Source organism: Penicillium alfredii (genome assembly GCF_028826965.1).
Source record: "Penicillium alfredii strain IBT 34128 chromosome Unknown utg000004l_segment0_segment0, whole genome shotgun sequence".
NCBI classification, from domain to species: domain Eukaryota; kingdom Fungi; phylum Ascomycota; class Eurotiomycetes; order Eurotiales; family Aspergillaceae; genus Penicillium; species Penicillium alfredii.
Window position 1 is genome coordinate 3393399 of NW_026622701.1, and position 27406 is coordinate 3420804.

A 27406-nucleotide genomic window follows, 5' to 3' on the forward strand; every position below is an offset into this window, starting at 1 on the left:
AAGTTACATGCATGCAGCCAACATGATGGAGGCCATCTCCGAGTATTCTCTAACGGGCGAGTTGGCGAATGTACTAAAGGTTAGGTAGCCCTATAGCTTTACGGCAACTGCGCCAGCGGCGTACTCCAGAAAAATCGCATGAGGGCCAGCGAACAAAGTGCTGCGGTCTAGGAAATGATTCTGACGAATAATACAAGATAAACCTGTCATGGCTTGCATAATCCAAGTAGTAGGTCATGTATATCGCCCGAATCTTCAGGCGTTGCACATTAACTAGTGTAGGCTCCGCACGATCCTGTCAAAGGGTACTGCTGGATATTTTTGGGAGGTGGTGTCGCAACCTGATTTCAACCCTAATAACTTAGGATAGGGGGTATATCCCTTTTGGTTTTCTTTTTTCTTTTTTCTTTTTCTTTCCAGGTGGAAAAGAGATCTAAGCATTCCCGGGTGGGGATGACGTATAACTATTGAAGATCGGATAGACCTATTGCTATTTTAACTGACTAGTAGTCCATAGAATGATTCCATTTGCTGCTAGCTAAATGCGATAAAGGATGAATGTCGCGGAGTATGATGGCAAGGGACATTGCAAACGATGGTGATTTATTTCTCCAAGGAAGTCGAGATTCGTAGCTAATGCCGAGAACTCATTTATCGAATAGCTGTAAAATGCATCCACCCAACTCGAGCGAACTCCTAATAGTTGAGCAAAAATGTCTCACACCCTTTTCCATTACACCATGTCTTGCTTATACTTTCAAGTCCGTCTTGTGTCCCCAATTAGAGGCATTATCTAGAGATATGATAACCCTTTTTGCGTTGCTGCATCTCCTGGTGGAGAGGCCATTCAATGCATCCCCCTTAATTTGGAAAGCAGTCTTCCATGGTAGACAGATGAGGCATGGACGCTTGACCGAACTTTCTATGAAGCCAATTTTCCATAGTATCTTTGCGTCTGGTATCTGCCAGGGTGCGAGATCCCAAGCCGTAGACGTAATCGTGGTTTGATATCGTCACGGCTATCTACTTGTGCGGAATGGACAATCAACACTTTGATATATTACGACATATAAAGCGCGCATATGAACTTAGGAGCAACCCACCTCACACCGAGAACCCTCACCTGAATATACATCGTCAGACGAATCATATTTTCCCTTATGATGACTTCAATAAAAACATCTCTTCCCTTCAAAAAGGTCATCATTGTGGGCGCCGGGTTCTCAGGCGTAGCAATGGCTTACCAGCTGCGACATACCTTGAAGTGTGATGACTTTGTGATATATGACCGAGGTGCTGGATTCGGCGGGACCTGGCTGGCAAACACGTGTGAGATTTATATAGTACTATCCGAATATTCTTCAAACCAACACAGACTGACAAGGACCCCAGACCCAGGATGCGGAGTTGACATTCCAGCCGTGTTCTATAGTCTATCGTACGCGCCGAACCCAGACTTCTCGAATCTCTTCCCTAAGCAGGATGAGGTCCTCCAATACATAGACAGAGTGGCATCCCGATTTAACTTGACCCGTCATCTGGTGGGCAATACCGAGTGGGTGGGAGCGTCCTGGCAAGATGACACCAAGACGTGGCTGGTCAAGCTGAGGGACTTGTCCACCGGCCAGGAATATATCCATGGCTGCAACATAGTGATTTCAGCGGTTGGGGCGTTGACGAACCCCAACCTGCTTACTGTGCCGGGCACCAACTGCTTCCAGGGGGATATAATTCACACCAGCAGGTGGGATCATGATGTTTCTCTTCGAGATAAACGTGTAGTAGTCATTGGGAATGGAGGTAGCTGTCCTTGCAGTTGATATGCATTTTGACAAAGACTAAGAAGGATTACAGCATCGGCAACACAATTAATACCGGCAGTGGCCGCGGAAGTTCGCTCGATCACCCAGTTTATCCGGGTTGGTTCTGCCATTCACAGCTGGTTTGTGGTATCTAGCTAACAATTTATCTTGATAGTCAACACAATACTTCCTCCCCGGAAGAGCCAATAACACCATAAGTCCATTATGGCAAAACGCGTTTCGCTATGTACCTGGGTTGCTGCGCCTGGTCAGACTACTCACCTTTTCATATCTCGAGACCGCCACTCCGCAGTTTAGCCTTACGGAGACTGGTGAAAAAATGAGAAAACAGACTTCAGAAGTCAGCAGATGCTACATCATGGATAATGCACCGGGTGAGCAGTTTCCAACAACCCGAACCCACTATTGTCCGCAGGTCCACTACTGACAGTCATCAATGGACCGTAGCACAATACTGGCCGCTCTTAATGCCCAAGTTCGAAGTCGGATGCCGGGTATTTTATCCTCTCGAATATGCACACATATGATAGACTAAAGAAATATAGCGACGAGTGTTTGACAACGACAACTACGTCCGATGCCTAAAACGAGACAACGTCCATCTAACCAACGACCCAGTGGTGGCTCTGCACGAACGCTCGGTATTGACAAAATCTGGAACTCAATACTCCGCAGATGTGATTGTACAGACTATCCACCAGCGCAAAATTCCTCTATGACTAACGAATCTCCACTCCTCTGCACACAGGTTCTAGCCAACGGCTTTGCCCTAACCCAGTATGACACCGACGTCCACGGTCGCGGCGGGCGCAGCCGCAGTAAACACTGGAAGGACATGGGTGGCATCGAGGCGTTCAATACCATCGGCATGTCCGAATTTCCCAATTTCTTCTACGTCCTGGGCCCGAATTCCGGGCGGGGACACACCTCCGTCGTGTATTCCATTGAGAGGTAATTCACAGTTATACTCTATAACCCTGCTCAGATTTACACTAGCTCAGCGAGGATATGACTGACACTTGAAAAGCTATACGGGCCTCATAGCCCGAGTCATCAAACCCATCTTAGAGGGGTCAGCCCTCTGCGCAGAACCCAAACTCTCTAGCGAGAAAGCCTACAATAAGCGTTTGCATGATGCATTATGCAAGACAGTCTTCACTAATTCATGTGGTAGCGTAAGCCCACATTCTCCCCCTCCCTTCCTTGGACCCTGAGTTAACGTAGTTGATGCCCAGTGGTTTATCGACCCTCAAACGGGCAAAAACTGGGCCGTCTACCCCTGGAGCTCATTCCACATGTGGTGGACTACACAGGTGGCAGGGCTAGAGGATTGGGTGTACGAGGTGAGATATTCATTATTTCATTAACTTGTCTTTATCAAGCATTTTCGACTGCGAATGGATTAACCAGATCTCTAGTTACCAAAGATGAACCCACGAGGCAGAAATCGATCGTTTCTAGCGTGTCTTGCCATGTCGACTCTGGTAGCAGCTTTGTCGCTGTGGTGGGTGTACTCCAGCCTATATCCTGGTACCGAACGACTCTGGATCGCAGTCGAGTTCCCCGCCCATCCGTTGTTCTGCCGCGTTTAATCCCTGCTCCCACTGGTGTGTGGCCCGGTGTAGAGAGAATATTACATCTAGCATTTATAATCACCCTCATTTCCCTTCCAGGTTCGAGAGCTAAATATAGGGTAAATAGTAGACTTCATGTAATGTTGAACCGATGGGCGTGGCGATTCTAGTACAAGTGTGACCTCGAAACGGCAATATCTAGCATGGCTTTAACTGCCTAGATGGTGTTACGAGCCCAGTTCGACTATAGCTTAGATAGAAGATCCAGCGTAGAGAGTGGTATTCAACGAAGACACAAAGCTAAAGGAAAGAGAGAAGAAGCTTGTAGCTCTTCTTTACTATCCTTCTTAGCTATAAACTAATTATATATATCAAACCAAAAAAACTAATAGATCTCCTATTTCCTAGGACGTCAAAGCTACTTGGATCGTGATATTCCCCCTCCGTGAAAAAGACGGCTATCCTTAGTCGTCTATAGGTTTATCGTTGTCGGTTATTGATAGGGGCAACCCAAAATTTTCGCTATTGGCACCCCCTTAGCTGCGTGCCCAGTGAGAATGCAAGGATGGACACTTTCTGAAGGATGTTAGTAATGTTTATAATGACCCTGGCAGGCAGGCTGCTTGTGACACTGGACTTTTGTGGACTTGTCTGAAAACTAAATTTTACCCCTTTTTTAATCAGTTTCAACTGTCCCCTTAACGATCCAATGATTCTTAAACTGCGCATAAATCCCTAGTGTGCCGCCGACCTACTATCAATATCCGCAGCGGAAATTTCCCCAACAATGTTCGCCTTACAGTCGCTACTTCTTACCTCCTTTCTCCATATATGGGTATCTTTGGTTGCTCTTGGGACGAAATCCTGGGCGGCAGCAATCCCGTTGATGCCGTCGACTGGGTCGCTATTGTCTATATCTCTATATTCAACGACCCAACGTACCATCACGGCACCCTAGAGGAACGCGACTTAGTTAAAGGCGAACAAGATCTCTACGACCTAAGCGAACACGATCTCACGCGAATTCTGAAGACTAATTACCCTGAAGCAGAAGCCCGCGCAGATGGGTATGGATTTACTAGTGCCAATTCATGCGAGGAGAAAACTGTGGGCTTTACTGGACCATTGAAAGCATCGACATTGCAGGTGGCTCTGGCCGTGCTGGAAACCGTGGGGCAGCCCCAAGACCATCAAAATGTCGTGGTGAAGAACACGTCAGTACCAGCGGACTCGATGGCGGATGCAGCCGAACGATGGGACATGCTGCAAGATGGCGTGAGCATGCTACAGGGCGCTGAATATCAACGGCAGGTATACGAGCTGCCAGGCGGTCCTAAATACTTCGTGAATGCGGTTGATTGGTACTTCTACCTGCCACTGAGGGTTGCTGCCCTACTCACGCCGCGGTACCCAACAGGCGATCTTGAACAGGTGCTGGACAGAACCTGGCCCGACGGGTTTTATTACCGGAATTGGGAAGCATTCAGGGATTTTCTGGTTGGAGTGCAAATATTACACGATAAGCTGGGCATCACTCATCGGGACTTGAAGCCTGCCAACCCTTTAGTGAAAGAAAATCACGGCGGGTATCTTATTACCGACTTTGATTTCGCTACCACGAAACGGACCATATCTGGTCAGCAGCACGTGGGATCGCCGATATATAAGGCTCCAGGTAAATATCTATCTCTTTAATCCTACGTCTAGGCATCTGCCCCTTGGTTAGAAGCCTTTACTGATCAGTGAGCTCCTTCATTTTCAGAGGCCGACTTGAAGGAGAAGAACGCTGTTTCTGAAAAGATGGATGTATTTTCCGTGACACAGATTATGCTCAAGGTTCTGGGCCTCTGCCCTCCTGAGAGTAGGGTGAAAAAGGGTAACGATCCAGCGAAGCAAGTATGGAAGGCAGCGAAGAGACTCGAGTCACCAATGGGTACAAAATCGGCAATCTCAGGTATCTTAAAGGCCCAAAGGGACAATGTGCCAGGAATGAATGTCGCTCATCTGAATGAATGGGTGCAACTTGCTTCCAAAGGTCTGTGCCGGCCACAAGACCGTCTAAATATTAACCAATTCATCGAGGAGTTTGACAAGACATTGAAGGTCACGGCGGGTATGTGAAGGTAGCAGTATCGCTCCTGTATTCCATGACCTCTGACTATGAATTAATGCCGGATATCTAAGGCACACTGCTACCTCAGTGATACACAAAGCCCTCATGTATAAACATGCTGATGAGTGGGGTAACGGGCCTGTATATAAATACCTCGCTAGCACCATGTTCCAGGGCCAAGCGATCAGTCTCAGAATCTCAAATGAGTCGCTCCGAAAGCTTATCCACGAGTCTCTATTGCCTGAATCTGTAACCCCTATAGCTCAGGTGCATCGTGAGACACCCCTAACAATACAAAAGTTTCTAAATATCTATATTATCCAGAATCTTAAAGAGCCTCTATCACGTGGAGCACTGGATCGGTGGAAGCAATTGTCAACGTGAGATTTCTATTAAGGGATATAGTTGGACTAAATATGATATTAGTGCTCCCACTACTTTGCACTCAATTTCTGCGCTGGCATCTTGGCAATAGGGCCCAGAATGAATCAAGCAGTGTAAGATTATGCGACTGATTTTGCACTTCTCTATACTTATAGGCATCAGCTCTGGGGTTCATGGACCTGTGTGTTATGCCTAACTAGTCACTATAACTAGTCACTATGAGTCTTTCCGCGAAGGTAATGCTTCTCTAGAAGACCGCGAGCCTTAAGCCTATCCTTAATCGTATTAAAGCCGTATTAGGCCTTATATAGGGGGATCCTATTATATGCTTAATGACTCGCAACTCATTCATGATTTCATCGCTATCTCTCCGGATAGTGTCTTCTCGTTTCTTATGGGGGTTCTGAGGCGATTCCGGAGTCTCCTAGGAATCTTCCTAAGGTTCTAACGCTCCTAGTACTTCGATCAGTGTACTCAGAATACTATATCCCTAGTCAGACTTAAACATATCGTGTTGAGCACAAATGAAATTCTCCGAGGATTTTGTGAAGGGCTACGGCCAAACTTATTCAATTTAACGGTACCACGATCTGTTTACATAAAAGCTTAAGGGAAGAAGAAGATGTATATATATGTTGGATCACGGCTGAAAAGTAGGCGATTCGGTTACTTTAATACATGTGACCCCATCGGGCCCAGCCCGTGACAGATTTTTTGAGCCCGATTATCTACTAGATCAAAAAGTCAGAGGGTTTTAGGCGCCAAAGAGAAAAGCCCACCACACAGGGGGTCGCGTGATCAACTCGAGCGCTTGAGCTTTGGTTTACATACCTTGCGTTGATGTTACCGAGAGACACAATTTAACTAAAGTTTAAATTAAACTAGGTCCTACAGCCGGACGTCAAAATATATTATGATAGTTCAAATTTTGATTTTTGGTTTAGATTTCCTTGCAAGCATTCCAGATAAATACGTTAGGATATACAGAGTAGGGTTTAGGTCTCTCAGCCCTATCCCCTTTAATATTTTCCCACGTTCCGTAAAACCTCATTTCTTAAGTTACGCTATTGTATTCAAACTAGCTTCCAACATCAAATTATAATTGTGTTTTTACCGTATCATGAAGCTTGCGACAGTACTTATCCTGCGCTACGCTATAGGTTTCCCGGTCTTAGACTGGTTCATGCTAAGTTCTTGCGCTCACATTAGGCCTACGACACATTCTGTCCTACGCCATACCACGGTTTTCCTAGTTCTTACTAATCTAGACTATCTTGCGTAACTATCTTTTTTCTTACGTTAAAATAAGACATACGACATATTCTGTCCCACGCCATCCCACGGTTTATTTCTCTTCCACTAAGCGTCTAATAGCTTGCTTCTAACGCCACACGATCGAGTTTCCTATTATTGATGCGGTCCAAGATGAGATTGTCCGCCTACACGCTAAATGCCTGGACCGGGGTGTTAGTCACATTCAAGCCTGTAATGGTCGAGTCATCTAGGCCGTGCGCGTAAAAGAACTTGGGCTTCGTCTTGCCGCCATTCGTGCTCTTGGTGTCCCACCACCGCGCACCACCGCCGTTGATAATGTGGTCCGACGAGCCCGAAACGGCAATGTTCGATCCCGGCATGCGGATGAGCGGGCCCTTCCATTCCTTGTATCCGAAGGTGGTTTCGCCTTGAAAAATCACCTGTACATGGCAAGAACGTTGGTTCTGGATTCACTATAACACGGACTGCTGCTTCTACCTCGGTGCCGGACTTCAGGTTCGATAAGTCCAGGGTCTCGCCGGCAGGGACTTCGATGTTGTCCAGCACAATTGTCGAACACGACTTTTTGCTAGCGCTGACGCTGGCGGCCGAGCTGAAGGTGCATGAGGTGGCTTTCTTGACCAGGTTTGACACGCGAGATGGAGCCGGGACAGCAAAGACGAGTGCTGCGCTGAAGGCCAGCATTGATACCAAAGATGAACGCATGGTGGACGAAGAATGAAACTATCTGATCAGCAGATAAGGAACGAGTGGATGACGAACGCCGAGCTCAATAAAATAAACAATCGCGAACGAGAGAAAACAAAAAAGAATGACTTGATCGATTCCAAGTCGGCTGAGGGACTCTCGGCTTCATATATACCTGAGCCGACGCCTCTTCACACTAGCCGTAGCAAGATGAAACGCCTAGTGAGTGTCCTTGCCAGCCCCTCAATATCCGCGGATAATTTGATCCCTGCCACACATGGAGTAGTTTAATGAAGCTTAGATTAAAGTCCAGGAACAAAAGCTCCACAGAAATACATCATATCTGGTTTAGGGCTGACCTGTCTCCTCCCGAAAGGGCAATGCTCCGAAATGTCCCACATCGAGTCTGTTTGATATCTTTGGTGGAAAAAAGCACCGTTTCTGAATGGATAGCCACCATGGAATCTCGGTGTTTGGTCCGCATCGGCCTCGGTTTCGCTTAGCTCTAGTGGCCTTATGTTTGAAACCATCAAGAAGTAGAAGGTGGAGCTTAGGGAAGCTTTGTTTCATGCTTAGCCTAGAACTAGATTATCAACTTCAAACAGGTCCATCTGTAGGGCTGCTGTGGGTGGAACTAGGTTTTTTCATAGTATCCAGAGACTCCACTCAAGAGGTTTGCGAAGCTTGGAATTAAGGAAAGGGCCGCTCTGATATGAACGCAATCTTCTCAACAGAAACAGTCCAGCTATACATGGAGCACAGAAACCACTCAGAACCCCAACCTTCTATATGTCCCAACAAAAGCTATTCCTAGAGGGAACAACATAGAGGTAGGGCGGGGCAGAAGGACATCACTTCGTCTCAAGACAGTCCCCTATCACAACCACGCTCAGCTTCTCCCTCACCAAAAACAACTCCTCATCCTCCTCAAGCAACTTCTTCGCCTCCGGCGCAGTCAGCTTTGCAAAGAACCTCTGCTTCGCCTCCTGGTCACTAAAGACCACTTCGGTGACCGCGTCGTACCCAAATTCCTCTTGGCTGCCGAACAAGACAGTCGCTGGGTACTCGCCGTCGCTGTTGGGCTCGGTGCTTCGCGCGAGATACCGGCGAATGTGTGTCGCAGGAAAGTCCGCGCCGGCGAGACGCTGAATCAGAGGGACGTGGTTGTTTTCGTAGTGGGCTTTGAACTCGGCGGGGGTGAGGGTGGGTTTGCGGGTGGCGAAGAGGAGGATGCGGATGGACATTTTGACTGGAATTGGAATTGGATTGGAATGAATTGTTTCTGGTTGTGTGTCTTTTTGGTGTATCACTTTGATCTTTATATTTCTTGGTCGTTGAGCTTCGCGTTCGACTCGGTCCGGTCAACCCCCGACTCTCCGTCTTCTGTTTCAGTGGTGAGTGTCGCAATCCTTTCTCGGCCCCAATTGTACCCGAAGTCCCGCTTGAGATGTGTAACTCGCATGCCTAGGGATTCTATATGATTGATAATCTTGAACTCAACTGGACTGGATTGTTAATAGGGTGCTGAGGTGCCTCGGGCTAGCAGGGACCCACGGCATGTCTCAATAGCTTCATCCTTCACACCTATCATCTCTCTGTCTCTTCTTTCTCTCACCAGGTGACTCTCATTCCCTTCTATACTAACAACATAATAGGCTACCGGGCTTATATCCTAGTTCTTTTTTCCAGTCCACTGTGGCGGGTCCACCTGAAAAGGTCCATGCGGCCTATGGGTTGTATTTGAGCCCTGTTGTTCCTCCGTTTTAATTCCCAAGATCTCGACAACGATTTCATGCTGAAGTCAACAAAAGCTCTAGCATATATGGGTTCTTTTATCTGAGATATGCCGTGAGCCGGGCTATTGACTTGGCAGGCTCAGCCTCTCGAGAATAGTGGAGTTTTGGCAGAGTAGCGTATGGCTCGTCTAGATTGACTCCATGGCGCTTTGGGGGCGATTCCGCACAGGCAATTCCAGAAAAGGATGTTGCCTCGAGGCCAAAGAGTTCTGAGTGGGCAGTGGATTCCGAACTCCATGGAACCATTTTATACAAAGCAACCTGCTCTTGAGCGAAAACCCATTTTTACCCGTCTGAACACATACCTTAATCTTTCTAGTTCATCATAAAGCCCTTGTTCGCCCAAGAACCGGAGAGATGACCGAGCAAAAGTCCATTGTCGTCGCCGCCCCATTCCAAGCAGTCCTGGTAACTGATCGTCCCGTGCCAATACCCCGCGACGACGACGTCCTCGTTCAAACCGTCGCCGTGGCGCTCAACCCCACCGACTGGAAGAATGCCGACACCATGGCCACGACCGGGGTCTTGCTCGGCTGCGACTATGCAGGCATCGTCACGAAAGTTGGGCCTGGCGTAAGGAAATGCCTCCGCAAAGGAGACCGAATCTGCGGAATGGCGCATGGCGCCAACGTGGTCCGGCCAGAGACAGGCGCCTTCGCCGAGCAGATCGTGGTAAAAGGCGACGTGCAGATCCGTATCTGCGAGCATCTCTCGTTCGACGAGGCCGCCACCCTCGGCGTGGGGGTGGTGACCGTTGGATTGGGCTTGTATCAGCACCTTCAGCTTGCATGGCCCACCAATCCACTGTCAAACTCCATTCCGATCTTGATCTATGGCGGATCCACGGCGACGGGAACGTTGGCCATCCAGTATGCGAAACGGTCAGGGTATGTCGTCTACACGACCTGCTCGCCGCATAACTTCCCCCTGGTCTCACGATTGGGCGCGGACGCTGTGTTCGACTACCGGGACCCCGGCGCTGCTGCAGAAATCCGGCGGCAGACGCATAACCGTCTCGAGATGGCTTTTGATTGCATTTCCATTGAGTCGAGCGCCACATTCTGTGAACAGGCACTCTCGACCGATGGCGGTCAGTACTGTGCCGTGCTTTTTCGCACCGTGGCTCGCGAGAACGTCCGTTCGAGCTCCGTAGGTGCTTTCAAGATCTTTGGTGATGCTTTTTGGTACGGGGATACGTGGTTTCCAGCCTGCATGGAAGACCGAGCCTTTGCAGAGGAATTTCTAGCCATGACGGAGTCTCTTTTAGAAGAGCGCAGTCTGTTGGCCCATCCAGTAGAGATCGGGGAGAATGGCTTGCTGGGCATTTTTGACGGCTTGCAACGCATGAGAGACGGGCGAGTCAGTGGGAGAAAATTGGTGTACCGCATCAAAGAGACGCCAGAGTAATTTTCCTATATCAATTTGATTACTCCATCTCTTCAGAAAAAGCAGAGATGCTTAGTACAGGCGATTGTTGACGGACTTCATGTCATACCTGTAGTGAGAAAGAGAAAACAAGGTCACACCACGATAATGAATCATCCCACCAAGTCCCAAATTGAGACAAGCCTTCGATCTATCAAACACATACAATGGTTGGTCTATTTCGTACCCCACGATCGGGTGACTAATTATGGGAGAAATGAGGAGTGAGAGCACGCGAGCAACTTGAATCCTGCAACCACCACCAGAACTCACCAACATGGCGACCTCCGAGCGTAGCCCTTCTATTCGGGACCAGATCCAGTTATCTCCACATGGAAATGCACCTGAAATCGAACAGCCGGCGCTGCCCCCGACAGATCGAGGCAAAGTTGCCTGGCTGATGCTGGCGTCGTGCTGTCTGATCCAGCTGCCCGTGTGGGGTATGTGAGCCCTAGACCGTCGTAAGCACGAAGAACATCACTGATGCTGATTGTGTGTAGGGTTTTCAGTGGTCTTTGGTGTCTTCCAGGAGTACTACTCAACTCACGATGTGCTGCGGGGTAGCAAAGGCGATCTGGCGACTGTGGGAACCACCTGCACCGTATGGAACGAAATCCACAATTGGCTGGAAGAGGGTCATCTAAAGCGTTGACTTAGGGCATCCTGTATCTTCTTTCGCCCGTCACCTTCACACTCTTGACACGATATCCGCGTCTGCAGTCCTGGTGTGCCCCCGTTGGTCTGGTCATCACCGTGGTGGGCTCTCTGCTGTCCTCGTTCTCCATGGACGTGTGGCATTTGATTGCAACCCAAGGAGTCATGTGTGCCATCGGTAATGGGCTCCTGTTCAGCCCGTCCACTATGTATCTCGATCAGTGGTTCGTGCGAAGAAAGGGGCTCGCACTCGGCATCATGTGGGCTGCAAAGAGTGTCACTGGAGTGGCTCTGCCCTTTGTTGCCAGTATTTGTTTGAATCGATTTGGCTCGAGTACTACGCTGAGAGCATGGACTGTCACCACGGTACGGTGCTAGCAGACTCGTGGGATAGTTGCTTCTTGTCAAGAACAGCCCTTTTCACCTGTCCAGATCCTGTGCCTCTTCTCTGAATTTTAATGCAATTGCTGATGGAACTTAGCTGGTATCTACTCTCATGGCCATGCCGTTCATGAAGCCTCGGATCCCCGTGTCGCCGTCTGCATCAGCCCGTCGTCTGGACCTCAGCTTCCTCAAGTTGGTGACTTTCTGGATGCTGCAAGCCGGCAACATCATCCAGAGCTTTGGGTATTTCTTGCCGAGCACATATCTGCCCTCGTACTCGACGACGACAGTCGGACTGTCTCAGACAACAGGCACGATGTTAGTTTCACTCTTTAATGCGACCGCCGTGTTCGGCGGAATCGCTCTTGGGGCACTCTGCGACCGCTTCGCTGTTACGAACATCATGCTTCTGTCCTCTGTAGGGTCTGCGTTGTCGGTACTTCTTTTCTGGGGTCTGGCCTCGTCATCAGATCCGGGTTCATCCCGAGCAGCTGTCGCTTTGCTCACGCTTTTTTCTATTTCCTATGGCTTCTTTGCGGGTGGATTTAGCTCCACTTGGTCTGGAATCATCACACAGATCAAGAGTGACTCTTCCTCGTCCTTGGAGACTGGGCTAGTCTTTGGTCTCCTGGCCGGTGGACGAGGGATTGGAAATGTGATCAGTGGGCCATTGAGTACGGTGTTGCTGCGTCAGGGATCTCTTAGTGTCTCCCACGGCCACAACAGTGGGACAGGGTACGGTACAGAGTATGGAACCCTGATTCTCTTCACTGGCATCACGGCCTTTTTCGGGGCGTGGAGTTGGATGTGGCGCTATATCAGCTCTGCCCTCCGGTGTGTCAATTGAGAGGTTCGGCCAGATATTTCAAAGTGATAAGAAGGGACTGGATTAAAATATTTTGAAGAATTAGCCAATACCATCCAAATTTCCAAACTCAAGATTGTTGTAGACGCCTACTGAACAGAATGAAGTTGATGGAAGCCAGATCACGTGGTCACAGGTCCGCAGAGCTTCGACTTGAACGCCGAAGCCACCGCTCCGATTGACTCCCAATTTCTTGCATCTCATCTCTCTCCCGGGCCGCTGCCCATCCTCATAATAATGGCTGCGGTTGACCCTACCATCCAAGATCCTCTCCTTTCGCTCCGGCGCGCCATTGCGTCCGGCAACCTCCCGACGCCTACGACCTCGTCCGAGCTCACAGACCAGCCCGCCACCGACGACCTGGCCCAGGCCACACACTTGTACTTCCCTCAGCCCACACCCCAGGTGATTCCCCTGACGACACCGACGCGATTCGTGTCCGCATCCACCGAGTCGGCCGTCGACCTGCGCAGCATCTTCTTCGCATGGCAGAAAAAAGATGTCGCCATCCCAGAATACATCGCCTCGGCGCAGGAGCTGAATGAAGCGCTCAAGAAGAAGGGGCCGCAGGAGGCTGGCCGAGAGGAGCAGGTCCAGAATCTCGTTTTTGTCGAGCGTCTCGATCTCATTACTTGGCTCGAGGGAGCTTCCGACGAGAGTGAATACATTAAGCCTCTCGAGGGTGCTGCTGCCGCTGCTGAGGCGGCGGCCGCCGCCGCCGGTGCCGCCCAAGCAGATGCCTCGGCAGGCATTGCCTCCGGTGCGACGGGGGGTATTTCCTCAGTGCCCAGTGGTGCGCCTGGCGCGGCGCAGGCAGGGGCTCAGGCCGGTCGCGCTCAGAAGCCGATTGACCCCAGGCTGCAGGAGATTTACAATGGGGAACGCAAGACGGGAGACCGGAATACAGTACTTCGGGGGATCAAGCCAACGGTGAGTCCGGCCATAAGACAACTTGTTGACTCAACGGCTGGCTAAATATGCAACCACAGGATTTCTCGCATGTCCGTAAAAGCGCTGAATTATTCCTCGACCGCAATCGCACGCGCCCTGGTCAGCCAAGCGCCAGACCGGGCAGCAAGACCCAAGGCGCGGTGCCCGCGCCGTCTGCAGGGTTGCCGATGCCCTCTTCCCGAAAATCCAGCTCCCGCCTCGAACCGATCATCCTGCTCTCTCCATCCGCATCCTCTCTTATCCGCATGTCGAACGTCAAGTCCTTTCTTGAGGATGGCGTGTTCGTGCCGCCTGACCACCCCACGTTGAGCATGTCCACCGAGGCCAATCTTGTCACTTTGTCCCGCCCGCTCCGCATCAAGGCGGACCCGTCCAACCCAACGGAGAATGCAATCGGCTCCGGAAACCGGTCAATCAAGCCCACAAGGTTCATCCTTGTCGACGGCACCACCAACTTCAAGCCTGAGTACTGGCAGCGCATCGTCGCCGTGTTCACCACCGGCCAAACCTGGCAATTCAAGTCTTACAAGTGGTCCTCGCCTCCTGAGCTCTTCAAGCATGCAACGGGTATCTATGTAGGCTGGCGGGGCGAACTGCCTCCTCCACAAGTGACGAGCTGGGGCCGTGGTGTTCAGAGCTTTGCCGTAGAGCGCTGGGACGAAAGGAATGGGACGAATGGCTTGGGTCGCTGGAGGGATCGTGAGGTGGTTGAAGGTATTTGGACGGTGATTGAGGAGGGCATGAGACTTCGCGGCTGGGGCTCGAAATAAGACGATGAAATTGGGTTCTTTTTTTTTTCTTCTACATCTGGTTTCTCTTTGTTATACCCTCCTACTGTCTCTTTCCATTTTCCTCTCGAGGTGTCTGCCTTGTGTTTCTTCTAAAATCCAATTTGATGGCATACGACACGAGGAGCGCGGTTCGGCGTTGTGTGTATTCTAGGGCTGCCTGTCCACGGGTGTATTATCAAGATTCTCTGATTCCTTCAAATCTTTTATGGTGGCTGCATTGCATAGTATAGGACGGCAGGTGAAGACAGAAAATCACCTAGATGGCAAGATTCAAGTCATCTCTAAAATGAGACTGATTCTCGAGACTCATACCAGCAGTCTTAAATCTTTCTGGCAGTATTCCACTCTTCAATGTTAACACACCAGTCAGTTCCAGACTAAAAACAGGGCTAATCTACACCAAGCTCCTCCCCCAACATCTTGTCGGTATAGATAGGACAGACATTCTCTGCCCATCTCACGAAGTCTGCTTGCATCTCATAGTCGACCAGTCACACTGGCGAATATACATAGCCGTCGCAAACCACCGGTAACTATCGGCGTTTTTGATCGCCATGTACGGGTACTTCCTGGCCAGCAGCCCACAGAGCCGGGGCGTGTAGGCGACGTATTGAGATTTCCCGCAATCCTTGTTGTCGTCTTTGTCGTTGTCATTGTCGCTGTCGCTCATGTCGTCGTCCGAGGTCTCGTCGATGGGCGCTTCGTCCCAGTCGTAGTCTTCCCACCAGGTGACTTTTTCGTCGACGATGTGGTCGTCGCCTATGCAGTTTTTACTTGTTAGTCTTTTGTTCTATACAAGTAGACAAGTAGAGAAATGACCAATTAGAAGTAAATGAGAATGTATGCACTCACCATGCGTCAACAAATGTGTCAACTCATGCAAAAATGTCCCCGGTATCGACAGCGCCGCCACCAACGGGGCGTTATCTTTGACCTTGACATCGCCCGAGTGCCATGCCGACAGCGACTCCTTCTTCTTGGGCATGTTCCGGCTGTAGGGGCAGATGGTAATCGACGAGGCATCGCCCTGGAATGCGAAGGCCAGTTTCTGGTCCTTGCAGCCCTCTTTGGTCCCCGTGTATGCCTTGAAGAAGGGAGCCCAGAACATGGTGGATTCTGGTTCTGTTGGTAGGAGTTAACGATGATGTCTAGCAGAGTTGCTCCCCAACACTTATTATAATTTCTTATAACAACAATAGAGGGTGGTAGGGGTAGGATGGCAACTTACTCCCTGTTTCCTCTAGGGTTTTGTCCGTCTTCTCTCCGGTCTTCTCGTCGTAGAGCCATGTCGTGGCGAAGCGCCAGTCACTATCGCAGAACAGGGACGGGGTTTTATCGTCGTGTTTCTGTTTGGCGTCGCTGAGGATAGTTTCGAATATCTCTGTAGGTGGTAAAATTTTCTTTGATCAGCATCTTTGTCCCAGTAGTATTAATGGGAGAGGAGAAGCTTACTCTTGACAAAGTCAAACCGGTCCTGGCCGTTTTTGATATGGTGGTCCCCGTCTTCGATGATGCCGAAGTAGTTCTTGAGCATCTTCCGGGCCTTTTCGTCCTGCGAGTAGTTGTCCATGGCATCCTTAGCCACCTGGGCCATGTCAATGGTCTCCTTGTACATGGCATTCAGATCCAAGTCCACGTCCTTGCAGGTCCCTCCATAGTAGTCCTTTTGCCCTTTCTCGCCCTTTTCCACGCGGAATCGGGACTCGATATCCACGTCTTGGAGACAGGTTACTAGCTGCAGCAAAGCTGTCAGCCAGACCAGGATGAAGGCAAGTCTTTGGGAGTCAAGATGCATAGTTGTTGGGTATGGATTATTGTCTCCTGGCCTTTTTCTTTTCTTTTCTTTTTCTTTTCTCCGGGATCAAGAGGTTACTCCCCCCTGGCAATTAAATATAAAATTCTTTGCACTGTTCACGCTGTATTCCGCAGCTCGTTGGCCCCCATATTGCCATGGCCCGGATTTAGATCAATGAGGCGCCTCGATGTCGATAGAGTCGTCCTCTGTCCACTGAGAGTCCTCAACAGTGCTGGTAATTTCCCATCCCAGGTGCACAAATCCACTGTTTGACAGGGGGTGTGGTCAGCGAACAACAGCGCCGAGTCGACTGAGACCGCCTGACAGGACGCCTGAGGGCTTGTACTGAGGTGAGAAGATCTCTGCCTACATTGTGTTCCTGGAAGTACTGAAGATGATTGAGATGATCAGCAGCAAAGTACTGTCTATTTGTTCTCTTGTTCTGCTGTATAAAACAATAGAAATCTCGATGTATAGACATCTCACCATCTCGCAGGATTCAAACCCACGCAGGACTCGGGCAGACCCACCTTCAGATCTGCACCACACTTAATGATCCTTGGACTACTATTTTTGACTGCAGTCCGTGGTGATGGGAGGCCTCTTGATTCAGAATCCTTGTCCTCTCAATCAGCAGGCATCACTTGGAGAGCCGATCGTGTGAGGATCGAGTGATGTTCAGGCATCTTGAGAAAAAGCGTTGATTGCGGCTTCATCGCCTGTCCACCTTCTTCATCCACTTGTCCCCATCAAACAGAGAGAGAGAGAGAGAGAGAGAGGGAGGGAGGGGAGAGGGAGAAACGACTCACAAAAGAATCCCACCCGAGATCCTCCATCCTCCAAGCCATCCTGCTCGAAATCAACGACTGCAGACCCTCTTCTTGGCCCAGTGAACCTACCGCTATTGGGCGCAATGTATCCGAGAGTCATCAGCGCTCCAGCAGGCCTTAATTCTTCCAGCCTGCCACAGCTCAGCCGCACACCAACAACCGGCAAATCAACCCCCTTCTGGCTGACTGTTTCCCTCTCTGGTTCATCCTCAAAAGGCCTCATCCCAACACGAGCGTTTGGGCCGAGCGTCATTCAGTGTTTGCTAACTGACTGGGAGAAGGATAATAAGAAGGCTATCGTTCTCCAGCCCGGCGCAACCTGACGCCACATGTCACATGTTCGTCCAGCATCCCCTCCCCCCCCGTTCAGTCCTATGGCTGGGTGGAGCGCTCCGAGTCCGTGCCGGGTCTGATCACCATGCATCGATGGACTCTCCCTATCAACGCGAGCCCCGAACCGGGACTGTGTATGAATGTATTATATGACCTGACTGTGGGACCTGCGTTCCTTAAAGAGGAGAAGAAGACCGGGATTCTCACTTGCGCCACTCTCGTCTCTTGCCGGTGCCGAGCTTGGATTCATCTGGTGCCCCCGCGTATCTCGACACTCTGGAGGAGAGGGCTCTGAAGTCTCTCGTGAAGTAGTGATTGATACGTGGGATTCAGTTTCGAATTATGCTCATGCCGACGGTGATTCCATGCTACCGTTCCAGTTTCCAGCCCTTTTTTTGGCTTGCGGAGAGAATAATCAAGAGGGAGAAAGTAGTTATGGAGAAGACACCGATGAGCTGTACAGCCCCGTTCAGGACCCTGATTGACGAGGAAAGATGTGGATCTATGAAGTGGTCATCAATCTGTCGTTTGCTCTCTGGCGACAAATAGCCACACAAAGAGAGAGAGAGCCATGACCATCATATCCAAGGTCTGAGGATTTCTTTTATCTACAAAAGTCTGAGAGTCTGCATCAATTAGTAGCCCATCCACCCCCAGACATCGACCATGGCTTCCCCCCTTCGAGAGGGCATTGAAGCATTCTCAAGGTATACAAACCCATCTACTCCCAGGCTGTAAATTGCAAAGCTACAAATCCCACTGCTTCAGATATACCTATAATCGATGGGGGGAAAAAGATATCGTCATGCCTAATTGCAGTTCCCTATAGGAACTGGAAGAATAATATGACATACACAAGCAGACCAGAACTCACTCGCTGTGCCCAGAACAAAGAGAAGATGCAGGGTGAAGAACAATAACAAAAAGAGGAAAGAAAGAAATAAGGGAAATAAGGGAAATGCTTCTGACAATGAGATGCACGGATGAAAAGTGTATAGGAGAATAGAAAGTGTAAGGAAGAAACAGAAAAAATAGAACAGATCAAATAAAATGAAACACAGAGAACGCCAGCCGGATGCTCGAGAAGATAAAGAAAAAAAAAAGGCAGGAAACTCCAATGCATAGCCCATGTAGGCCGTGAATTTGTCATTTCCTGTGGTCTTTTCTTTTCTTACTTTCTTCCCTTTTTGAGTGCTCCTGTCCCAGCTCCTTTCAAGAAGGAATCAATGGGATGGGGTGTATAGATGATGTCAATTGAGGAGAAGCGAGGAGAGTGAGAGAGAGAAAGGGGACGGGAAAAGAAAAATGCCCCAAATATTACAAATGTCCCCAACCGGCCTTCTCTATAACATGAGCCGTCGATCATAACGTCTTTCGTCTGGAGAGGAATCCTGTGACGAGTGAGATTAAGCAAGGTGGTGGTAGCCAAGCCAGTCTCGGGGAACTGTGTGCCACATCAAAAAAGAATTCGGGGAGGGGGGGGGGTCGGAGGCGATCATGAGGATGGTGAAACAGGCGCAAGGGCTGTTCACAGCTTCGAGGGGCGAGAGATCACCACGCTGTAGTCACATAGGCACCCGAGTGTTGTTCGAGTGATCTGTTTTAGGCACTGATGGATGTCTGAGGGACGTTCGTATTACGGAGCGAACGGTATTTGCGGGTCGACTTGCGAGGTAGATCCATCGATGATTGTCAAGCGCGGTTAGATCGACTCATGGTGCGTTCTGGAACTACCGTGCTTGGAGTCGGCGAGTATGAGCGCGATACACCAACATCCACGTCATGTTCTTGTAGAACAACTGAGTACTTGGGATCACGGAGGAACTTGGGGACAGAGTCCTGGAAAAGACGTCAGTACTGTTTGGGGGGTCTTTCAAAGCCTCAAGAGAACTTACGCTGGACATCAGCTTAAATACAGAGGTTTGGGCCATCTCAAAGAGATTCACCACCTCCTGAAGACTCTTGAACATGGACTCGTCATCACCCACAGCTTTGGTCATCCGGCCCGCCAGGCTGTTGCGCAGAGCATGATCGATGTTCAGCTCGCAAGGGGATCCAGGGGCCAAAAAGGCGTTGTATAACCCTAAGAAATGTAAGTAACATACTGAGACAGATAAAAGGATCACGGCGACCCACCGTAGGCGGCAGCCAAGGTTTCTCGGATAGAGTCAACCTTGTTGAACGTCCCCAACTTCTCTGCTTTGTGGTAATTGGCCGTGAACTCGGAAACATCGAGGTAAAATGACAGGTTTTCTTCGCAGAGCGAGTAACGAAGGAATTCTCGGAAGAGGAGACGGAGGGCCGGATCCTGAAGGATGTGGGTCAATCGGGCGTTGTTGGAATCCCGCGGGATACCACGACTGTCGTAGGTAGGCGTATCCCGATTCTTGTCGCGGGCAATCCAACCGCACACCCGCTGCCCTCGCTCGGTGATGCTGTAGATGGCATGCTTGGAGGGCTGGAAAAGCGCACTCCCCATATCTGGAAACGACTTGTCATCCTGGATCATCGTAATCATGCCGTACTTCAAAAACAATTCTGCGATCAAGGAGGTCTCCCGGCGCTCGATTGTCGTTGAGCAGTCCATCAGCCAGTCGACGGCACCCTTTCCGGTAAAGGTGTTGTTGTAAATCTTGCCATCCTGCAATTTCCGTTCCCGGGCCATTTTCACTCCAACCAGGCCATTCGAATAATCACTTAATGAATCCGAGTCCGAGGTCGAGATGCTGCTCTTGATGTTGGGACCATCCTGCCCGGCAAACCGGCGGAAGATGACTTCGATCGTCGCGCGATCATGCGACAACTTGTCGGTGTCGGTATCGCGTTCCAAATTCACCAGTTGCATGGTGTTGCGTGGCGAATCCAGCACTTCCATCACGTGACGGGCGGTGATACCGTTCCGCTGGCAGAACCGCTGTAGGATGTTGATACCTTTCGGGGTGAGCTGAAAGAGAGCGCCCTTGAGCGGGAAAATGGCGATTGCTTTGCCATCGACTGATTCAATGAAGCGGGCGTCGACGAATCGCTGGCAGACCGAGCGCGCCATTTCCTTGGCCATGGAGAAGGTGGTGGTTGTGGTGGTTGTGACGATGCGAGACGGGTCCTTGGGGTCGGGCATGCGATTGGACTGCGAGAACTTGAGCGATCCCAGATTGTTAATGGCCTCCTCCGAAGTGAACGTGTGATCATATCTCGTAAAGCGGACGCGGTGCGAATCCAATTTCAAGCTGACCATCAACGTCGCGAACAAGTCCATAAAATCCTATGCGCTTCCAGTCAATGGCTTCGTTCTTTGCGAAGGTGGGGAGCAGTGACACAACCTACCTTGGTAAAAGGACGCTCATCCTCGGTCATGCGCAACAACCTCGACGATGTCTGATGCATTTTAGGAGAGGCACCGGGCAGTTGAGTGAAATCTTGGGGAGGTGTAGCCACGCGCTGGAGGGTGAGGCGACGCTTGCGAAAGGAATTGGAGGGCGGATCGGCCAATGCCGGGGAGCAGGCACGCGACAATTGCTCAGTGCTATTGTTGTCGGACAATGGTGGGGTCAAGGGGGTCGCACTCCGCGAGGGCTTGGAAGAATTCCTGAGGCTGGTGGAGGAGGGCGACGAGCGAAGCGATGGGGCTCCACTAATGGAGAGATTGGCGAGGGCGTTGGAGGTTCTTTGAGCCAAGGCAGTAAAAGAACGACGATTGCGAGAGATGGAGCCGACAACAGACCCAGTGAAGGGAGAAGATGAAAGGGAATATGAAGGGTCAGGAACTGAAAGAGGGAGAGAATCTTCTCGGCTGTGGCTCCCGGTAGATTTTGGCATTGAAATGGGTTGGCGATTTGGGGGTGAACCGCAGTTTGGGAAAAAAGTGGGTAAGGTCAAACAATACCAAACCTGTACATGGGGGGGGGATGAGAGGGATAAGAGAAATCAAAAGAAAAATCAGAGCGAAAATACTAAACCAGATCAGATCAAGAGAGGTAGGACAACAAAAAGAAAATGAGAAAAAGAAAGAGAGAGAGAGAGGGGAGAGGGGCGGGAATGGAGATTATACACTATCACGCTTTCTCTCTGTAGGGCACTCTCCAATCTTTATTTCTTCAATAGAAAATAAAAAGAGAAGAAAAGAAAAAAAAAGGGAAAGGGACTAAGGAAAAAATACAAATATTAAAAATATTAAAAAAAAAAAAAGAAAAAGAAAAAAAGAAAAGGTATTGTGATATTCCCCCTGTGAAGAATCACAGCCATTCGGCCTGTCATCCATTTGACCCACAGCCCACGCGTGAGCCCCGGAAGGAGTATGGTGCATCCAAACAACGTGGGCCAAGGGATTGCCTCATGGTGAAGATCGGTGGGTTCCCGGCTGTAATTACCGGCTAGCTGCGTGTATTTGGTATTTTCATTATTATTTTTTTTTTGTCTACCTTGCGAGTTCCACTAGATTATTGATTCAGGGTGGGTTCTATATTGTCTCTATAGCAGACATAGTAGTTGATAATTCTTCTTTCTTTTTCTTGGTAAGTCCAAATTTCCTATATTAGAGGGACTGCTGATAAGAATTCCCAGTCAATGATTTCACCATTTCCAATGGTTTTATTTTATTATTTCTAACGAGGTCCTTGACCCAAGCGTGGTCGACCCAAGGAACCAATTCCCATCGCCGAACAGATCCGCCTGGTGATCGGGGTATTGGTATTACCACATTCTGAACACGGTCATGTAACCTACGCTATTCCATTCAAGATCGTCATCGACTTGATTCAGTTTGAGCCCGGGAAATCCCCTTACCGGAAGGAGCAACTTCCCCCTATTGCAGGCTTACCCATGTTGAGCTTGGAGTCAACAGTAAATCATTCAAAATCAGAAGAAAAAGAAAAGGGAAAAAAAGAAAGAAAGAAATACTTACTATCTATTTCACTGGAAGATCTAGAGAGCGGGTTCCGTTTGTCCAGGGTGTAGGCAGTGAGATACCAAACCAGTCTCCACTTTACTCCGGACTTCTCCCCCTCTCTTTGCTATTTAATAGAATAATTAAATAATTAAATAATGAATTATGTGGGCCCTGGACTAAAAAGGCAAAAGCGAGTGCCGATGAGCGTAACCGATAATCGAAGCTTGAGCCCACGTGGCAATCCCTGATTCCCCCCAACCCAAACTGACCTTATCACAGTGGCGATACTGTACAATATTTTTTTTTTTTTTTTTCTTTTTATGTTTATTATGTCCGACAATACAATGCCATATTTTGGGTCTCCGCATTTGGGAGACCCCCGAATGATTTCCCAGTCTCAGATTTTATTTTATTTATTCTGTTACTTGATTTTGATGCTACAGTATACACTGATCACCGATCGATACTCGTATCACATGTTTCACGGCCCTTTCAAAAACCGAAGCTCCGAAGTGGACCACGGAGTAGAACAAGATACAGCAGTTATACACAGCAAGAGTCTCGGGAAGCCCAATGTTTCAAGCCTTCCCCTGGGCGTTGCCGAATACGGGGCTTGTCTGTCGCATAGAGATGAATCCAAGACCCAACCAGAATCCCAGGGTGAGACATCTTGACACCGGGTTAGACACATGAAAATCATTAAATCATATGGTACACGTACTAAGGGACTAGGGGCCGGAGATATTTCCATAGATTTTTCTTTTTCTTTTCTGGCCTGCGTGGCTGAGCTCAAGAGCCAACCGGTTTGAGGGTTTCGCTTTCCCGCCTAATTGTCCACGCTCTTTCCACGCGGCTTCTTTTTTTCCCCTCATCCATGTGGTTCCACGTGGGCACACGTGGAGTGTCTGAGCGTACTTGTATACGATACTTTTTACGATATACTCTCGCTAGCACAATCTGGCTTTTTGCTTTCTATCTGTAGTTTCCATCGATCAACTGGGGAAATTGACGGGATTTGACTGGTTCTGGGACTGTGTTCCCGGTTCCTGGGCCCAAGCTGTCAACCTTGACGCCACGTTGTTTTGTCTGGTCTCACCAGTAACGTCTTTTGAGATATATGAAAATCATAGTAATAGAGACCACAAAAATAATCATATTTGGAGTCAGACACGTTTACATAGTTCGTATACACACACAAGCATACAAGGGAAGAGGGGGCAAAATGCCGATCCTGATGCCTATAGTCAACTACAGGCGTATACACCCAGTAACCCAAGTAACCCAGTAAGCCGGACCCAATTAACGGTTCAACGACATCAGCCTCACCGGTTTCCTAATCAACCACCCCTCGCCCCAGGATTTTTCATGTATGAACCACTGTTGGATCAATGGAGAAAGATACAATAGACAAGACAGAGAAGGAAAAAGATGAGCTGTCCGAACACGTCAGCTAGGCTCCTCTCCCGGGGGCAGTGCTCGAGGAATTTAGACTCGCCAACCACACGCCATCACGGTCACGCGAACCAACAAAAAAAAAAAAGTGTCAGTGCGAGATCGGGTGTGGGCGAGTAGGGCGACTTGCGCGGCATTCGGTCTTCGGGGATAACGTCTGACCGTCGAATGCTTGGAACTTAGCTTACAGTAGAAAAGTAGGTTCCAAGATTGGAATAAACTACAGTATAGTCGTACTAAACAAGGCATTTTTTGGAATCAACCTCTCCACAATAGAATAAACTCTACGCTCCAATCTATGGGTTCCGTGACCCTTGCGGCCACGTGGATTAAGGTAGAGAGAACTACACAGGGAATATAGATTGCCTATCTACCGACATATACCTCGTCCAGAGTCTCGGGTTTCACGGCATCCACGGATTAACAAAATAAAAAAAATGAAATAAAAAGGTTACTTTGTATGGAGTGTTTGCTATTCAAGCTATTGTAATAATCATACAAGAAAAACTAGGCAACCAAGAGAAAATATTGATTCTTGGGGGCCAAACAGGGGGCCAACAAGAGAGAGAGAATACAAACACGATCTTGGCTCAGCCCTGCTCACTATGGGAACACAAGGGAAAAAAAAAAAAAAAGTAAGCTCGGAGGGAGTCCGACGCCCCCAAATTTCCATCTATGCGGCTGTCTCTCTCTCTGTTCCAACAGTCAAAATAAAAGCAAGTTAAGAAGTGCGAGCAACAATCCATGGATGGGGATTGTGACCAGCCGAACTAGAGATGATTGGCGTTGAATAGTGGGAAACTTTAGTCCCACCGACAAACTGCCTGCCTATAAAATAATAGAGGCAAAAGGTAGGGTAGAGCCGATGGTTTTTTACGGGATTGCATGTCGCTTGATCCCGCCCAGTCTAGCTATTCCCGTCGATAAAAGTGGGCCTTGACTTGAAAATTGGGGCTTGCTTGCCATGGTTACTGTTGGTGGAGGAAGAACATGTAACTCTATATCTGTATAGCTCAACCCATAGTAAAATCATCATGATGATCACGATAATCATGACGATAATAAGTCCATCGATGGTTCTACTTAATCATTATACTCTTTTCAAAATCGGGAGGTGCAAGCTAAACTTGCGGTCAGATGTTCAACGGTGATTCACGCAATCGACTAGAGGTATGTATGGTAATATGTATCGTACACCATCCCTGACTGCCACGCGACAGAATTTCTGCAGGCCAATCGATGCTATCCGAGACAGGGGCAGAATCATCTCGATCCTTTTGCTGCTCAGGATTTGCTTCCCTAACCTGGCGAGTCAGACCTACTTTGAATATCTATAGGTTTGGTTTGTTTCTCTCCCTTTTAGAAATGTAACCAGGAACTCCCAAGTCCTTGACAGCCTCAAATATGTGAGGCTGGCCAAAGTATTTGGAAAAAAAAGGACTGTCAAGCTGGACCGACGATCACTATTCTCATACATTCTCTCCTTACACTCCAACTCCACAGAGTATGTAAAAAGAGTCTGGAATATACTGTACATACAAATATACAATGTAGGATCAATCAGGAAGTATGGGTAAATACTGGTTTGGGTACTCCGATGAGAGTGTCGTACAAGGACTATCCTAGTCAGACATATTCCCTGTCTCTCCCTTGCCTCCCGGTGTCGCCTGTACTGGAGGTTGCAAAACATACATACTTCCAAACGCAATGGATGCAGATCCCGGAATTCCAGGATTCAACATCCGAGAAAAACATTCTTGCCCCTATTGCAATTTGGCCTAGCATGCCAAACTCTAATAGCCTGGTGATGGATATTTCAATCTGATCCGAGTGGCGGTGTCTCGTCTCGTGGAAGGGCCCTATCTGCAGGAAATGAATCGCCTCTATTCCTATACTTATATGTATACCATTTATGAGATACTTTATGAGAGCTATCATTATATTATAAAATTCTGTGTTTATGTATAGATATCCGTAGCAAACCGATATATCCGGTGCGGAGAATCGCGTGTGGGGACACACTGCCACGTGGAATCCAGATATACACATGGCCCCAAGCTCCTCGAAAATCCTGTAAGATTAGACAAAATCTATTTCTATCCAGAGCTTTCGGTGTATGATGTGAACTTGCGTGATAACTACCAATCCCATCATAAATTGATCCGCCCCCCTTGGCAGGGATCCCCATCCTCACACGAGGGAGGGGGCCTTAAAAATCTATTGAAAAATCCTTACATAGTTGTCGGTCATAAGCCGCATCGGATGTTGGATCCTTCTGGGAGGGGAGGGGAGGGGGGAGGGGCCAATCTTGTCCGTTTTAAGTTAAAAAAATAAAATCAAATCAAATCATGGTAAATCATCTTCCAGTGGTTATAGGATTCGCGCATGAATCATTGTCCGACCCCCATGCTCGAATTTGATAGACATCACTCCATTAGGTGCGTATATCCGCAAGGCTGTCGAACGGTCTCACCGAAGCAGGGGAGGATTATGTTGATGTTGGATTTTTAACTTTTCTTTTTTCTTTTTTCTGTTGGTGACCAAGTCACTCGAAGGAATCTCAAGTCTGCCCCCTTCCCCCCCCTACCCCCCCCCCCCGATTATCCTACTGTACTGTATTTAAGTCTACCTACTAGGTAGGTAAGCATGGCACCATGCGTAACACATAATAGGCAGACATAGTGGGGACACAAGAATGTATGTATTTGCCCATTCTATGGACCTTGAGTTATTGCCATTTATCAAAACTGGCATGTTAGGGTTAGGGTAAGGGATACAGTATATAGGGTAGACGAATACTACAACATACTTTTGCCCTACCTACAGTACTAACTTTCTCTAACTCGAAGGTTATTCCTCGGAAAATCCGAAATAAAAAAACTGTAACAATCTTTTCACCTGCTTAAAGCAGACATTGACCGCGACCTCCCCGGAGATCATAAATACGTGTCATAGACTCTGGTTCAACTCGGAGCAGACCACCAAATCGAGCATCAACAATATCCACTTTTTTTTTTTCCCTCCTTCTCCTCTTTAGTATGTCACAGATTTCTCACCCATGGTTTTTTCGGGCCATGGCATTGCGGCCCCCCGTCTAGGTCAGCCCCGACCGAGATCTGCTGTGTGGGAGAGCCGTGCTTCTAATACGCGTGGCAAAGATTTCCGCCCTAGAACCATTCTAGAAAATTTCTAGAAGACGCTAAGAATCCTGTGTTCCGGGTCCATCTCTCTCTCTCTCTCTCTCTCTGGTACTTTTCATCCTTTGCATCCTCTATTCTTCTCTGCTCCACATCGGATCGGAAGGATTCCGGGTACTCTGGATTGACAGCCTTAATATTTGAATTTCTTCTTCTTTTTCTTGGTTAATACTTGGCAGCGACCTATAGCTG

At 48.8% G+C, this 27406-nt stretch overlaps 9 protein-coding genes across 9 annotated transcripts; 5 read left to right on the forward strand and 4 right to left on the reverse strand.

The window, feature by feature from the left end:
* Positions 1-1160: 1160 nt before the first annotated feature.
* Positions 1161-3415, forward strand: NUU61_002930 (flavin-containing monooxygenase; the record flags this gene model as incomplete). Its single annotated transcript, XM_056653512.1, has 10 exons — positions 1161-1329; positions 1393-1800; positions 1855-1919; positions 1978-2197; positions 2271-2317; positions 2369-2464; positions 2572-2774; positions 2851-2998; positions 3059-3166; positions 3242-3415. The coding sequence occupies 10 exons, from the start codon at positions 1161-1163 to the stop codon at positions 3413-3415; spliced, it is 1638 nt and encodes a 545-aa protein (XP_056514579.1).
* Positions 3416-4228: 813 nt separating this feature from the next.
* Positions 4229-5518, forward strand: NUU61_002931 (uncharacterized protein; the record flags this gene model as incomplete). The annotated part of the gene is made up of 2 exons (XM_056653513.1): positions 4229-5072; positions 5160-5518. 2 exons carry the CDS (start codon positions 4229-4231, stop codon positions 5516-5518), a joined length of 1203 nt encoding a protein of 400 aa, XP_056514580.1.
* Positions 5519-7333: 1815 nt separating this feature from the next.
* On the reverse strand, positions 7334-7874 carry NUU61_002932 (uncharacterized protein; the record flags this gene model as incomplete). Its single annotated transcript, XM_056653514.1, has 2 exons — positions 7334-7588; positions 7647-7874. The coding sequence occupies 2 exons, from the start codon at positions 7872-7874 to the stop codon at positions 7334-7336; spliced, it is 483 nt and encodes a 160-aa protein (XP_056514581.1).
* Positions 7875-8707: 833 nt separating this feature from the next.
* NUU61_002933 (EthD domain-containing protein) lies at positions 8708-9100 on the reverse strand (the record flags this gene model as incomplete). The annotated part of the gene is made up of 1 exon (XM_056653515.1): positions 8708-9100. The coding sequence occupies one exon, from the start codon at positions 9098-9100 to the stop codon at positions 8708-8710; it is 393 nt and encodes a 130-aa protein (XP_056514582.1).
* Positions 9101-10009: 909 nt separating this feature from the next.
* On the forward strand, positions 10010-11059 carry NUU61_002934 (zinc-binding alcohol dehydrogenase family protein; the record flags this gene model as incomplete). Its single annotated transcript, XM_056653516.1, has 1 exon — positions 10010-11059. One exon carries the CDS (start codon positions 10010-10012, stop codon positions 11057-11059), a length of 1050 nt encoding a protein of 349 aa, XP_056514583.1.
* Positions 11060-11354: 295 nt separating this feature from the next.
* NUU61_002935 (uncharacterized protein) lies at positions 11355-12109 on the forward strand (the record flags this gene model as incomplete). Its single annotated transcript, XM_056653517.1, has 3 exons — positions 11355-11517; positions 11587-11678; positions 11735-12109. 3 exons carry the CDS (start codon positions 11355-11357, stop codon positions 12107-12109), a joined length of 630 nt encoding a protein of 209 aa, XP_056514584.1.
* A 124-nt stretch (positions 12110-12233) lies between these two features.
* NUU61_002936 (general substrate transporter) lies at positions 12234-14701 on the forward strand (the record flags this gene model as incomplete). The annotated part of the gene is made up of 3 exons (XM_056653518.1): positions 12234-12949; positions 13127-13910; positions 13970-14701. 3 exons carry the CDS (start codon positions 12234-12236, stop codon positions 14699-14701), a joined length of 2232 nt encoding a protein of 743 aa, XP_056514585.1.
* Positions 14702-15179: 478 nt separating this feature from the next.
* NUU61_002937 (uncharacterized protein) lies at positions 15180-16517 on the reverse strand (the record flags this gene model as incomplete). The annotated part of the gene is made up of 4 exons (XM_056653519.1): positions 15180-15481; positions 15575-15844; positions 15951-16103; positions 16175-16517. The coding sequence occupies 4 exons, from the start codon at positions 16515-16517 to the stop codon at positions 15180-15182; spliced, it is 1068 nt and encodes a 355-aa protein (XP_056514586.1).
* A 2855-nt stretch (positions 16518-19372) lies between these two features.
* On the reverse strand, positions 19373-21496 carry flbA (developmental regulator FlbA; the record flags this gene model as incomplete). Its single annotated transcript, XM_056653520.1, has 4 exons — positions 19373-19519; positions 19576-19763; positions 19817-20942; positions 21005-21496. The coding sequence occupies 4 exons, from the start codon at positions 21494-21496 to the stop codon at positions 19373-19375; spliced, it is 1953 nt and encodes a 650-aa protein (XP_056514587.1).
* Between the last annotated feature and the right edge of the window lie 5910 nt (positions 21497-27406).